The 15,902-nt window shown below is 38.3% G+C and overlaps 1 protein-coding gene across 3 annotated transcripts in view; it reads left to right on the top strand.

Moving 5' to 3' along the window:
- The window catches only part of GRIA3 (glutamate ionotropic receptor AMPA type subunit 3), a 145,782-nt gene that overhangs the window by 29,991 nt on the left and 99,889 nt on the right, over positions 1 to 15,902 (top strand). For all 3 annotated transcript variants that reach the window (XM_058848113.1, XM_058848112.1, XM_058848115.1), the window contains exon 3: positions 3,745 to 3,984. In XM_058848113.1, the coding sequence (XP_058704096.1) occupies positions 3,745 to 3,984 (240 nt within the window). The remainder of the gene's footprint in view (positions 1 to 3,744; positions 3,985 to 15,902) is intronic.

The raw sequence follows: 15,902 nt of genomic DNA, 5'->3' as shown, positions 1-15,902 counted from the left end.
CCAAAATTCTTAGTCAAACATGAAGATTGTTGTGATTGTCAGTAGAAGGTAGTTTGTAAAAAGGGCTTAAGGCTTAGGCCTTTTTAAATTTTTTCTTGTGGCTCAGTGATGTTAGTATAATAGTGTAATTAAAATGAATGTAATTACACATTTGGTTTTTGGAAAACAAGTAACAATATGACTGTGGGTTCGTGGATATTCTATAGGTTTGTCCAGTCACAGAGGAGATTAGGTCACAAACTGTGTGGAAGACCTAATGCTACAAAATTTTAACAAAACTGTGAGTTCAAAAATGCAAATGAACATTGAGGACCAAGATAATTGGCCTCTTAGTTTTTCCTTCTAAAAACAAAGGTTTATTTGCCTTTTAAATAGGCTGGTAAAACTGAATTGGCATCCTACAGTGCATGCAGAATAGATAGTTAGGAATAATAAGCTACTAATAGAAGACAATCTATCAAAGGGTTAATCTTCAGAATCTGCTGTGAATACAAGCCTGAACCAGGAGAAATAAGAGTGGGCAGGTAGTTGCATTTGTTAGAAGATATTTTTGGTGATCGTCCAGTAGGAAAAATAGTTGCAGACACTCAGAGGACCAAATCAGAGCTCTCACCTCCATGCAAGCAGCAGCTCCGTGTTGGCTCTGTTACTTGAAGAAGGTCCTGCTTAGTCAGGTTGTTCACAGACTGTTTTTTTCTCAGATTATTCACCAATTGAGGATGGGGCCTTTGCATAAATGAGCACAATCTGGTATGAAAATATACTTTAGTTCAGTTGAGTCACAGTTCAGAAGCATTCCTGAGTCTTACACCTGATAAAAAATAATAGGTGAATCCAGGACTGTTTGAAATATTCTCAGTTTTTAGGAACAGGAGATCTTTGAAATTGTATTTGTTTATGTTGCAAGAAGGGATGATTCCTATAATACTTGCTTTTCTCTGCAGTACAGAATCTACATAAAAACTATATCATTAATATATATGTAAAAGAAGCTTGATGTGTGAGGTACAGGCTCGGTGTATGTGAGGACACTCAGCTCCAGTAATCCCACTTTACTGAGTATTCCCATGGAATTAGAGGGTTTATGCACCATTTAAATGATTTGGAGACTGCCAAACTTTCTAATGTAAGTTTCGTTTTTCCCTTTTTTCCACCTGTAAATTAATTCTTTTTATTTGTTACTTCAACAAATAAATTTTTATGGTAGGTTTTCTGCTTTATATCCTGCTGGTATATAGTTTAACAAAATGCTTTTTAAACAGTGTATTTAATTCCTCAGTCATGCCTCTGGGAATAAATTCTTACTGTATTATAACTTATTTTATATATTTTATTTTCTGTCGTTGAGAACCTCTGCAAACTTTCCTTTCAGAAATTACCACCTCTTTTTCCTTTCTGTGTCTCCCCAGCTGTTGTTTGCTGCTGGTATCCACAGCTGGTCATGTCCTGTTACAGTGGCTTAAATACTTAAAGAAAGTTCTTAACAACATTTCTAGTTTTTACATCTAGAGCTCCAGGAAGAAAATAAAATTTTCACACCTGACTGCTGATTTTAGATGTTCTTCATGATGCTGTGTCAATGAGCTGATATTTAAGATTACTTTAACAGTTTTTAGTGATGCTGAATGGTAGCATTTATGGTGGAAAATGTGATGGTATTTCAGAAGGAACAAGACTGTACATTTCTGTGTAGAAGCCACGTCTTCCTTGCTAGTAATTACTTTGCTTTTTGCAAAGTTAAATATGCAGTGTTTCTGCAAAACTGTTTAATGGATGCCTTGGTTTAGAGACAAATTTTAGGAGAAAATGCTCTGGAATTAGCGTTTCCTCTAAAGAGAAAGGAGCTTTCCAGTGAGAGAAATGAATAGCAGTGGGTGAAAGAGAAAAAAACCCGAATTGTTTATTAACCGAAAAAAAGGGTGCATGCAGGTGCAGAAAAGCATTGAAAATGCTTGATATTGAAAATTCAAAACCTTAACCCCCACCTGTGTGGCCAGGGGTGAGGATGGCAGCTGCCCCGTTTGTCTCAGGGAAGGGAAGGCATAGAGTTCACGAAGCCACTCGGGCAGAATAGATGGGAACCTTTCTGGTGTTGGTCTTCTCACAGCAGGCAAAGCTGGTGGGTTTTGGTGTCCTTTCTTTTGCTGGCTTGGTCTTTCCTGGGGCCCAGACCATCCAGTGCAGCCCCCACAGGCTCCTCAGAGTGGAGGGGAAAAAACAAAAAACAATCTGAAACAGCTCAAGGGAAAAAAACCAGCAAACAAGCCAACAAAAAAAAACCCCAAACAAACCTGAAGGATCTCTGCTGGAGTCCAGAGCAAAAGGGAAGAAGGTGGGGAAAGAAATAAAGCAGCTTCTTGCCTAAGTAAGCAAAAACTAATCCAACAGGAACAGTGTAGCATCCCAGTCCATGGTGCACAGCACATGCTGTAAAGAGAGTTCTGAGCAGAGCCCATGCCTGGGGTTCCCAGGCTGGTTCATATTAAATCTATAGCAGCCATTTCTGGGCATAAAGCAGATGACTAGGGAATAGAGTATCACCATAAAATCACCCCAAGACAATGGAGCTGGTTGTAAATTGTTTTTAGATCCAGTTCTCGACAGTGAAATTGTTAATGTTAATGAATGAACATTTTTCTGGGAAATTTTTTTCATTACAAGTGGGTCTTGCTCATCCCTGTTCAGCAGTGGTACAATTAGAAGTGCTGCTGTGCTGTATTGTATTGCATTTGTACAGTCTTTTTATAATCCAGAGCCCCAGCCCCTCACAGATCAGACTCCCTCCATGGAAAGAACCCATGGTCACAAGAATTTTGCACTTTTCCAACAGAGCTGAACAATAAAGAATTTTTTTTTTCCTGCAATGCCCATGAAGCTGGCCACGTTTGCAAATTGAAATACTTTCATTTTTGTCCAAAATGGTCGTTGTTCAATCTCTAAAACGGATGGGAAATAATGAAGGGTTTCCCCAGATAAGTACATGTGAAAAAAATCATCTTTGTCTGCATTTTGATTTTTTTCTGGTATAGGGCGAGTTCCTCAGGACAGGAGAATGGTTAATGACTAAGAGCCTTCAATTTAAGGGATATAAGCTTTAATCAAATGATGCAACAATATGTGATCCTCATTTGTGCTGTCATATAAGAAGTCATAGACTTTCCAAATTGCTTCTGAAAGATTTTAACATTCTGTTAAGAAGCCACCATAATTTCTTACTGAAAAGGACCACACAGAGACTTCAGAATTGTGGACTATAAAGGAATAAACAACCCAGATTTCTTAGAATCAGATCTGAATCAAAGTTTAGATACCAGGAAAAAATACACCTTAACATTGTGACTTTTAGGCAGGCCTGACATTTGTCATGTAGATCCTCACAGAGCTCTCAAGGTACTACTTAAGGAAGGAAAGGTAATTACAGACAGGTAATGTAATCCCATGTTAATTTTTAAAAACTAAAGAGAGATTAGTGGATTGTAGAAACACAGGACAAAACACAATCAAAAATAAATGTGTTCAGGACAGTTTAAATGCTACAGAGTTGATACAATTTAGTGCTACACTGAAATTAGTATTTATTAGTATTTATGAGAAATTATATTATCTCATTAATTCACTCAATCTGCTGCATCATACAGAACAGTTTCAGGAATGGTTAGAAGGCTTACCTCAGACAGTATACCTTGAAAGCTAGATTGTATTCATTATATTTCAGATTTTAACAGCCTTGTCTGTCTTTTTTAGTCTGTTCACAGTTTTCCAGGGGAGTTTATGCCATCTTTGGATTCTATGACCAGATGTCAATGAACACCCTGACATCATTCTGTGGAGCCCTTCACACGTCCTTCATCACACCGAGCTTCCCAACAGATGCAGATGTGCAGTTCGTCATCCAGATGCGGCCAGCATTAAAAGGAGCCATCTTGAGTCTCTTGACTTACTATAAGTGGGAAAAGTTTGTGTACCTCTATGACACAGAACGGGGTAAGCATTATCATTTGAACTGATTTTCTGTTTCATAGCTTGCTCTAAGTACTACCAGCATCAGCATGTGCAGCCCAGTTTTCTTCTGGATTTAGACAGAACATTCTAATGGTCCTATAAAACAAGTTTGTTTTGAAGAAAACAAAATGAATGGATAAGTAACTAGGAGGCATCTTCATGTTACTGATAATTTTTAAAGAGATTGTCTGAGAATAGTGTTAGCAGTGTAAGTATTAAATTTGGCATGCCTGGTTTCCACGGAACTGCAGACTCCACACTTGCCAGGGTGTTTGAGTCCTTGCAAAATAAATAAGGTCAATACTGTGAAATAGGCTGATAAGCAGGACCTTCCTGGTAAGCAGGACTGTGCATGACATGGCAAATCCCACACCACTTTACATAAATGCGTATTTTTCCTGTCACTGGACAAAGGTAATCCATGCTAAGATATGCTCTAGAGGTGTCTAAGCATTAATAATGGTCTAAGCAAATAGTGTGGAGTCTCTGGAGTCCAGACAAAAAGGTGGGGAAAGAATAAAAGCTTCTTGCCTAAGCAAGCAAAAACTAATCCAGCAACAGGAACAATGTAACTCGGCTGTGCTGGGCTGGAGAAAAGATGCTCTAGATATCTCCCATTCCAGAGAGAAATTGAGATACATGCCAAGAATGACCAGAGTTATGTTTAATGAAGTGGAAACATATTAAAACCAGTGTTTTCACACTTAAGCCAATTGTTAACTACTAATAAACAGAAAATATAGGAAATACTATCAAAAAGAGATCTAGACATCAGAAACCATTTTCTGTGAGGAATCTTTCAGCTGCCACTTGCTCTGAGTGTATTGAATTTGCTGAATTTGCTATGTTACAGATTTCACCTGGGTAGCATTTTTTGTATCAAATAGATGTGCCACCACCCTTCTTACCAGCTTTATGATTTGCAACTTAAAAAAAATTTTCAGATCAAAGGAATCTCAATAGAGACAAAGAAGCTTAGATTCTGTTCCTGGTTCCCATGACAAAATTTCCTTAGGCTACTACATATTTTTAAGGATCAAGTCTTCAGTGAGTGTGTTTTTCACACTGAAGAATAGTAGCATCACCTAACTAAGAACTCAACTAAAAACTTAAAAAATCATATATTGAAAGAAAGTAATTTTCAGTCTGATTTAGATGAATGCAGAGAGTTTCAAACTTTCTGAGTGATTTGGAGGTGTTAAATATTTCTAGCACTGAAAAACACTAGCTGTGAGATTAAATAGGAAAATATGGAGAAGTTAAAATGGCATTATTTCTTAAATCTTGTAAAATCACTACCCATACATCTGTTTTTCTGGCTCAGTCCACTTTTAAATGAAAGTTCCTGTGAATAAGTCATCTGTCTGAGTAAGAAAGGCTTATTTAATGTGGCCAAATACAATAAACTTACAGTGTGTGATGAAGTAAAATGCCATTTGTTCCAGGATGATGAAACTTACCATGATTAAGGCTAATAAAGTTTTCTTTGGAAAGAGTTTCTGATGCTGCTCTTGGCTGCACCAGAGCTCCGGGCTAGCTCTACGGTGCCACTCCGGCACGGGCAGTCGCCAGGAGAGGGGAACTGCAGGGGAAAGGCGATCCCACTGCAGAACCTTCAGAGCACTGAATCCTGCTGGGCTCTGCCAAATCAGGCGTTGTGGGTGATGGCAAAAGGAAGGAGGAGACTCACTCAGCTGTACTTCCCAGGAACAGGTTTATTCAGGAGAGGGGATGAGCACAAGGGTTTGGGCTGTGAGAATTCAGGACTGAAGAGAGCCCCGAGCACCTCTGTGCACGGGGTTTTATCTCAGGGGCGGGCACAGTCCAGGGTCCAATGGGAGCTCACGGAGGGAGGGGTAAGGGGAGGAGGTTACAATGTCAGGGACCAATGGGGATACAAAGAAGGCGGGAACATAACAACCAATAACGTGTTGAGGAAGGGATGATATGCATGGAACGAGCTGGAAGGAGAAAAGTGCCGTTTTCGATGATGGATGGGGAGATGGGGCAGGGTAAAGGTGATTGACGGGGAACATTCAGGAAAACTGGGAGCGGTTTACATAACAGACAAATGGAACCAACCAAAGCAGTAAATGGGGGAGAACCAGGAACATACCAAACAGATGAAATACTAACAATTGTAACAGAACTGAATAAATATACTACAAGTTTCACCAGTCATTCAAGAAACTTGGCACTTTGGAAAAATCATCGAAAACAATAAGAGTTTCACTGGAACTCATCCAGATGATATGACTAATTAAGATAATAATGGGAGTCAGGAGGAAGGGAAACTTGCAGCCTCAAACTTGCATTTACTTGCAGTTCTCAGTGTGTGTGATCTTTAGGCAGACGCAGTCTGAGGTTATTATGATGGCTAATCACTTTGGAACACTTTACTCATAATCTTACAATCACTAACCAAAATCCTGTTGTGAACCTCCAGCATCTCACAGTGGTGTTATGCTGGCCCTGTGTTGTGTCAGCCATTCTGACTGTCAGAGTGACAAATCTGAATGAGATGACAGTGAAGGTCACTGCAGGATTATAAAATGCAACACAGGGTGAGAAAATAAAGGACAGCTGTGTGTTTAGGATGGAAGAAGCATCAGTACGTATAGGTAGCTTGATAATGGGCTTTAAGTTGTTTGGGACAAACTTACAGCATCTTACCTGTTCTTCCTAGTTGCTGCTGTTTGGTAACATATCCGCTACTTGATAAAATGGGAAAAAATTAACAGTTTTATTAGCCTTACTTACTGCTATTTTAGTTTGCTTAATGGAAGCTTGGTAGCCATCCTATCAAGAGTTTTAATTCTTCTAGTATTATAATAAATTGAGAAGTTTACTATAGGAGAGGTACAGGACAATTATGTACTGAGAAATGAAGGTTAGATTCCTTTGTTGAGGAGTGGTAATCATGTATAACAGTACCTAAAACATTTGACAGTTCCCATAAGCTCACCAATTTCTTGTGATAGGCCTTTAAGTACCAAAACAATCCCCAAAATTTTGGGCAGCAATAATGGGGAATGACTGCTTGTGCCATGTAGTGAATAGAGTGTCCATGTTCTTTTGCTAAGAAATGCAAACAATTTTTAATAATTCCTGTCTTAGATACTTAACTGTTTGGGGCACAAACACTGTAAAGAGAATGTGTTGAAGAATTGTTAGTTCCTGAGATAAAGTATCATTTAAATATTGCCATTCTAGGAATATTATAATCTCACTGAGAATCTGAGAAATCACTAAATATTAGACTTTCTTATATTCAGTATTATTTGTGGACTGAATTGACGTTGCAAGTAGCTTTACCATATTCTGCTGAAGTGAAACACCACCTTCATATATGCATGTATTAAACCTTGCATATACTATTAATACCACAGCATATTACCCATGCCATACAAAACTGAGTAAACCTTCTTGTGGTTTTATTGAACTCTTTTGGTTTAAGCTTAGGAAAATGCAGTTTTGTAAAATTGTTTTCCTTTTGTTCTTTGCCATCAAGTTGTATAATCATATGGTTTCCTCCTCAGTGATATTATGTACAATACTGTGATGTTTGGCTCCTGCAATGAAGAGAAGAGATAAATTTCAAACAATGAAATAAAATTAAGATGTATAATTACATCAATAGGTGGTGAAGCTTTTAATCAGTTGAGTTAGTGTGTACATTGTATATACTTACATTCTTAAGTATAAAATATTTTCTGTTGCTTTGCGATGACTGCTGCAGTGCTCTCAAATGTATATTTATGTGAAGGTGTAAAATTCAGTTTCTTAAAGAACTGTTAAAACACACAGGAAAAAGCAAGGTGAGATTCATGAATTTCACTGGCAAGAATTATGTCTATCATTGTTAATTTCAGTTGATAAACTTATCCTTCTATCAAGAAACAGAAATTTAAGAGAAATACCAAATCACATTTCTCTTCTAGTGACAGCAGGAAAAAGCCCAAAACATGCTTTGCAGAGAGCAATGAAGCCTAAAGAAAAGGCTGCTAAGGGCAGAAAGAACAATAAGTGGTATATAGAAGAAATAATCATATGTTCACTCCATGCCACATGCTTTTAGCTCATGAGAAAAGGAAAGACAAGGTTGATTTCTGTTTGTATTAACTCACATCAATAAGTTTACACTGTTGGTTGCTGTGATGCATGCAAAATATCTGATTAATTGTATGGTGCTAACTGCCTCAGTAGGCTTCTCTGCAATAGGACTAAGACTAATTAGTATTATGTCAGGATTAGATGAGGTGAGGTTACATACAAAAAGCTATTAAGAATTTGGGTAGCACTTGCCAGGAAAGTCACCTTTTGTATCTCATGCTGAGGATTATGTTTCATCCAAACCTTCAGGTTTACTTTCAGTCTTTAGCTCTGTTTCTTCTCTTGCTTTACTTTAAATCAGATGTTATTCCACTAAATTCAGTGAAGTGAAGGAACACAGGTGTGAGTGTGTGCAAAGGTAAACTTGTGGGTTTCATAATCATCTTACTGTTGCTTGAAAGTGTGAAATATTTAATTATAAATATGGTATAGTGAAATACAATAGTGAAGCTTTTGTTTATTTAAATTTTCATAATGTTAAGTAATATTTTGGTTTCATTTTGCCAGAGAAACACAGTCTTGTACAGATTGTTTGCTTTCCATCTGTCAATGTAACACAGGCATTTTTTCCTAAGTTCTTTTGATTTGTCATACCTACTGTGCATAAAGACACTGATTTCTGTCAGGCAGACCATTTAAACAAAACCACATCAAGTAATTTCTGTGATTTGCATCAAGTCTTCATCTTCTTCAAGTCATAGGAGTCACCACAAGACAGAAGAGTGCCCAACTGTGTTTGTGTAATGTATTCATACTCATTGGCAGTTCAGTCTGGACAGAGGTATAGAGACGTCACAGTTTTTTCATGGCATTGTAACCAAACTCCGCACTAAATCTGAAGTTGTCATTTGGTCTTGATTTAGTCTATGAGGAGGTATTTAGCAAGACCTAAAGTCAGGGTAAAAAAGCCTTAATAAATATGGTTATTGTTGGGTATTTTTTTCTTTTTCACTGGCTAGCAGTGAAAGGCTGATGAAGGCTGAGGCAGGGAAGTGTTAATCTAATGCTCCCGGTTTTTTAGCTAAGGAGAGTTAAAAATGTCTGCTTTAAAAGCAATTACATCTTTAATCCTTATTGCTACCAAAAGATAAACATTTGACCTGAATGTAATAGACAGATAAGGATGCAGAAGGCCTCAAAATATAGGTTCAGAAAATATGACCAGTTCTATTTCTTCTAAATATAAAACCTCCTGGTACTCTGTTGCATAAAGAAATGCCAGGTGAAAAGAGTGTGAGGGGAAAAAAAAGGTGCAACAGGAAGCTTTTCAATGATCATGTATAAGGCATCAAATTGCCTTAAAATAGTCTGAGTACAAGGCAGTGAAGTCTGATTCCCTGCTTCTGCTGAAGACAAAGTACAACTCTGTTGAGTTCTGCTTTTACAAAATGAGGTTACTTATCTATTGCTATCAAAGGACAAGACACTTCTGTACTGCTTCCCTGGAGAATGAGAGACTGGAGCTGATAAAAGAAGTGGTATATAGAGCCAGTCTCATTATAGCTTCCACAAAATTAAATTGATGGATTTTTATTTGTTTTTAATTAAGTAAGAGTTGCACTGAAAGTTACTTATATGTAGAATGTACTTTTTTTTTTTTTTTTTTGCAAAACATGGGGTAGTATTAATTTTTATGGACTCTAAAAGGACTGTGCTTTAGTACTTGGTGGATTCCTAAGGATTTTAGAATTTTGGGTTCTGGTGGACTGACTCTCTCCTGAACACAGCAATGAAAAATATGAGCTAGGAGAGTGACTGACTGTTTATAAGCACCTTCCATCAGTAGAGAGGTGCAAAAGAACTCCTTCCACATAGCTCGTTTCTTAGACTCTGTGTTACCTTCCTGCATGTCAGGAAGTCTTATTTTATTATAAAGATCATTCTTCAATGAAGAGGAAAATAAAAATAGTCATAGCAGCTACACCAGCACTAGTAAACCCTGAATTCAGCACCTGCTTTCAGTCAAATGTCAAAAGAATCAATAGCTGAGCTGTTCATTAACCTGTTTATTCTTCAGAGCAGAGGAGTTTTCCCACTAGCTGAAAAACTGCTCTGAATCCATACATAAAGAAAAAAGGAATTAACGCTGGCTTACAGTTTTTGCAGAATTAAACATGGGCTTGGTCCATTTTAAAATTATAATTCTTGTTTGCTAGTATGTTTATATCTGCTTAAATCTTCTCAGTTGCACCTGTGAGATTGATGCCTTGAGTTTTGCTTACACTTTTAAAAGGAGGAAAGGTTTCAAAATTTTGACATTTTCTTCTGTAAATGTCAGTCTGTGGTGAAGAATAAAGCAACATACAAAGCTTGTTTGGGAGTCTATAAAATACCAAAAGTGACCAAAAAAGGGTTACTGCAAACTTGGATTCTTCTGAGTTTTTTGGCTCTTTGCAGGAGTGTTTTGGGCAGCCATCCAGGATCATGTGGGTTACATGCAGACAGTATCAATTGCTAGCGTTTAGATTGCTGTGTAGATAAACTGTCTCATTCTCCTTTCCCACTTCTTTATATAGTGGGAAGTGCACAGTAGGGAGTCAAATCCTGGCAAGACCTCCTGTGTCACAGGACCAGGTGTCACAGGTCTCTACATTTTAAGATTTGCGTGCCCCAGTAACTGCCATGCAGAAATTTTCTTCTAGGTCAAGAACAACTTGCAGTATGGCCACAAAATGGGGCATCTTTTGCATGGCTTTACTTGAAAGGATGTGGTGTAGTTTCAGGTTTTCATGCTCTGCTACAGCACAGTACACATACAGTGCAAAGATCCTTATGACGGAATTATTATTGTTATGATCCATTATTTAGATTTAAAAAACAATCATACTTCATGTATGGTCATGTATGATATCCTACATGCAATAGGAAGATCTGTTTCTTTCACTATCAGCCTTTTGGGCATGAGTGATTTTACCATCTTATAATTTGTATTTATATAGGGTTGAAAATCATAGATACTGCTTAGAGATATTTGTATAAAATATAAGTAATTTAGTAATAAGTAATTTAACCTCACAAGGAAGCAAATCTTAACATACTTATTTAGGGTACATTGTTTCATTGCTTTCAACAGGATAATCTGTGAACCAAAGCTCTATTCAGGAAACAAGCCAGGACCTTAACTGAAATATTTCAGGATTACTTTACTGTTTGATTTTACTGCCTAAATATGTTCAGGAATAATCTGAGTCTGAACAGTTAAATCTAGCTTTTGATGATCACTTCCCATTTATTTCTTCTGAAATCTCTGAGTCTCATACCGAGTCCTTTTATCTTGGTCTCTGTGGAACACAGATACAGAAGAAAGCCCTTTCACTGATCCTTGCCCAAACAAACATTGAAACCCTGTGTGGGAGAATGGATGTTGGCCGGTTTTTAGGTGGACTGAGAGCCTTAAGCATTTTACTTCTGCTCTTTCCCATTAGCTGCTATTTGTTTAGCTTACCCCTGGTAATCACTTAAACCGTTTTTCTAGCTTATGAACAAGAGGAATGAATCAACTCTGAAAGTCATCCAGCATGAGATGTATCATGCAGGCAAGATGCAGCTTCAGACCAACAGCACAGAGTTCATGGGGGTATTCTGTATGGCAGCTTTGTGCCTCTTTACAGCAGTTGAGTACACACAGTGGGTTCAGTTGGTGTTGAGATGCCCGGGCCCAATGCCTGAGCATCCCTTGAAGCTGTTGGAACTCTTGTCAGCAGTGTTCTCCAACAAGCACATGTACACTACATTTGTGTCCTGCTCCATGGAGCCTCAGAGAATAAGGAAGTGTGTCAGCCCATTGATAAAGACAAGGGTATTATGGTATCCTCGTATCCACATTTACACTGAGTGGGAATCCAGTTGAGGTTGAAAAAGTGTCAGAATCTGTCTTGACCTTACATGAAATCAGGTCATAAACCTGAGTCAGAACATTCTGGGTACAGAGTAGGAATGGGAAGGTTCAGGATAAATGATGTCTGGTACTCTAAAGTAGGATGTGTCCATCCTTGTGGTCCTAATGAAAGCAACCAGAACCCTCGGTATCATGAGCTGAAGCCCTGAATATCTTTTGTAGTAAACAGGAAAACCGGCATCATTGCTACTCACCAACGCCTTGCAGAGATAAGTCTGCAAATTACTGTATTTCTAAACTGAGTTGGGTAAATGCATGCCTTTAAATATTTATCTTTTCATAAATATGCATGCTGTATCAACTTTTGGTGGAGCCGTAACATTTAATTTTTTCATTGTGTGCACAAGTAATTTAAGTGGCAGATGCTTTTGTCCTCAGTTGATTTTATGTCTGCAACAGCAAGGCTTAAATGGTCAGAATCTTGCTTTTCCAGATTTCCTGAAACAAAGCTAAAGTTTCAACAGTTTCTAAGTGGAGGGGGAAGGGGCTGAAAAGATACATGAGAAGCATTGTTGACCCTTTTGCTCTGAGGCAAAGGCAGGGACTTGACACAAAGCCAAGCCTTAGAGGTAATGGACAGGCTTTGCTTGGAACCAGAGGAGACAAGGTGGAATTTGTGGATCCTGGAAAGGAGATAGGACTTTTTAGACTAGAAAGGAAGTCTGTAAGAAAAAAAAAACCTGTATGCAAAAGACTGAGGGTAAATATTTATTAAACCCATTTATTTAGTCCATCTCATCCAACAGATCTAGGAGTGTCAGAAAGTTATTTTTCTTGAGTTTATTATTTTGCATCTCTATATGCAGCACAGCTTTAAAACTCACTGGTGTCTTTGGCATATGGATGCTCCAAGAAAGGCAGGCTGGCTTCACCTGGGGACTTGGGCTGATTCTGTCCATGAAGTAAACTGTCTTGGTGACTTAAAATCTGCATAAGGGGGCTGGTACTCCCAGTGGGACTGAAGAAAGCAGCACTATTTAATACAAAATCAAGATGAAGCCATTTTCAAGTATGTACCAAAAAGAGATGTGTAACATTGCATTACTATGTGAACTTGACTACTTCAGTGGAGTAACATGTTCTGGTTATCATAATTTTTTCAAAGGAAGGACATTTTGACACCTTGCTCCTTAGTGCAGTTAAGGTGGCACTTATTTAGCATGTTAGTATTCTTACAAGTTTGCAAATGTCATCACCTTTCACTGGATGTTGACTGTGTGTTTGCTCTTCCTGTGCATCTTTCTTCACCTAGAAATCGTTCTTTCTTAGCCTGAGTGACAACTGTTACTGGTGGCCTGTGATATTTATGGAAGAAGGGCTGTTTCTTATTCACAATGAGGGAATAGGTTCCCAGCATACACTGTGAGAGACTACACACTTCTTTGAGCTTGATGTGGTGATAAGATGGTTTTCAGCCCAGGCACATGAACCATTCACTGGGTGAAGAACTTCTGTGGAATGAGCACAGGCTGTTGTAGCTTAATAAAACGACTATAGTAGTTGAAAATAGTAAAAAACACCAAACACAAAGGAGATTTCTCCAGTGCTTGAGAAATAGATGAGTAAAATGGAGTATCTAAATGAATTAGTAAACCAAAGCTTCTCCTTCTATAGGGTGGCCTCAAATGCTCCAGAACAGCTTCTCAGCTGAGCAATGATATGCACATTCTTTTCTCACTACTGAAAGAGACTTCATATGCAGTTTGAATTTCTTTTGATACAGAGCTATACCATGCTGGGTGAATGGTGTGTAAGAATTTAGCTTTTGTTCAAAAGCCTGTGTGCTTTTGAAGTGGTTTTCAATTGATGGTCTCAAGGAGCAATGAGAGAATGTTGGTATGTAAGGGGTTCCAGTCCCATTTTTTGAATGGAAGATTTGATGTACTGATCAGCAGGTTAACAACCTGGTCTTCATCTGCTTATGTGTATAGAAATACCTTTGTGGAGCTGAAAGCACTGTGAGCTTCAACTTAGATGTGCGGAATGTCGTGCTGGAAATCAGTGGTCATGATTACTAATGGAAAGCAGTTTTCCATGCTCCTGCACAAGAATTCCCTTAAATTTTGCCATCAATTCCCTTAAATTACCGTGAATTTCCCTTTTCACTTAGAAAAATACTTGAGCCTTTGAGGAAAGTCATAATGGGTTACTTAGAAGCTTTGTATTTAAGGTAGTTACTTAAAGATGTTTGCCATGGAGTTTATATGAATGAATCCATTGGTTATGTCTCCAATACTTTCCTTCATGACACTTGGCCAATTTAGATGTAGTTTCTTCTTTCAGGGTTCTGAGAATTTTCTGAACTAGTTTGACCACATGCCTTTTTCTTTTTTGAAAATATCAGCTGTTTTAGTCAGCATAAAGATGACTTGAATGCTTTGCAGGAGAATAAATGTAATTGCATCCGTGACAAACCCACTCAGCAAGCAGGTAAAATGACCTCGTATTTAGGTTAAGGAGTTTTTAAAGGATTTTTCTCTCACAGAGATAGATTTTTCTCTGGTTTCTCTTGAGACATTTAGTATCACACCTTCTTTTCCTTTTTTTTTTAGTTCCTGCAATTCAGAGTAGGACAGCACTGTGAGCCTGCATTCCAGGAGGTATATAAGATATGGTAGTACAGTGGGATGAAAAATAGCTCCATAAAGTGATTAAGCATTAATCTCTAAAGAAAAAAAGTTAAAAGTTCCTGATATGAATTTTATACTCAGTAACAAGTAATTATTCATTTTTTCAACTCTAGATGCATAGCTTTTCCTGGCCACCTCTTTTGCTTTGATTCATGATGCAAAGAATCATTGGGAGGGAAAGGTGACCTGAGGTTTTATTCCTCAGTCTGAGCTCATCGTGTTCACAGACTGTTGCTTTGCACTTTTAAGTATTTCTGACTTACCTTGGTTGTCAGCAGCCCAAGGAAACAAATCAGCAGTCAATGATTTGCACAGCTTAACAGCATTATTCAGGGCCCCTCTTCAGTTTGTTAAACTGAACAGAGTTGTCATCTCTTACAGCAGCAAAGTATCCCCTTAATGCTGAAGTGTTTCTCCTCAAGTACTTAGGGCCAGATTCCTCAGGCACCATTCCACCATGCAGGTGAGCCCTGGAGTCTGGATTTGCATGTAAAGTACATCTGTGCTCCTTCCAGGTGAATGGGATAGAGCCCAAGTAAGGTGCTTTTGCCAAGGCAGTATCCTAGTGAGCAGTGTGGGCTGGTGCAACACACCTGAAAGTGAATTCCTTCATAAGCCAGAGCTGTGACTGCTGGAAACACAGCTCTGGTCTGTCCTGTGCCCCAGCACAATGACTGATGCTGAATCTGTGAGTGCTTGAGAAGCTGTGAGCATTCCAGAGCTGTGCTGCGCATACCAGCAGCAGTCTGGAAAGGTTAGCACATACAATAAGTGGTTGGTAAGTTTTCTTAGGAGCTTTTAAGGTGCTGTTTGCTTAGGAGATATTTTTGTCAATGCTGATAGTAATAATTACGTTCAGTGAATTGTCAGGGTTGTACACATATTAGGCGTAAGAAGACTGTTATTTGCATAAAGCGCTAATATCTTTAAAACATTTCTTCGGTTGTTTCTGAAGTTATGAGTTATTTCTCCACTCTATATTCATGTTCAGAAGAGCAATAATTCATTTTTGGTAACTCATATTTTGATAATCTGCCCAATTTTACTTGAGAATGGGTTATATAGAAGCAGGACCACTGCACAGTGCATGAATCCTCCTGCCCAGGGCCTAATACACATCCAGATTGCTTTCTTCAGTTGTGGCATTTTTTAATCAGCGCCTATGTGTTGTGAGCATTTAACTGAAGCTTCTTTCCCCTTTGCAAAGTAAAAGACACTTCTGCCTGTTCTATCTTAGCCTAATGAAAGGCTGTTCAGTG

This window comes from Poecile atricapillus, chromosome 12 (genome assembly GCF_030490865.1).
Source record: "Poecile atricapillus isolate bPoeAtr1 chromosome 12, bPoeAtr1.hap1, whole genome shotgun sequence".
Classification (NCBI taxonomy): domain Eukaryota; kingdom Metazoa; phylum Chordata; class Aves; order Passeriformes; family Paridae; genus Poecile; species Poecile atricapillus.
Note: the sequence above shows the minus strand (reverse complement) of the source record. Positions and strands in the feature narration are given on the sequence as shown.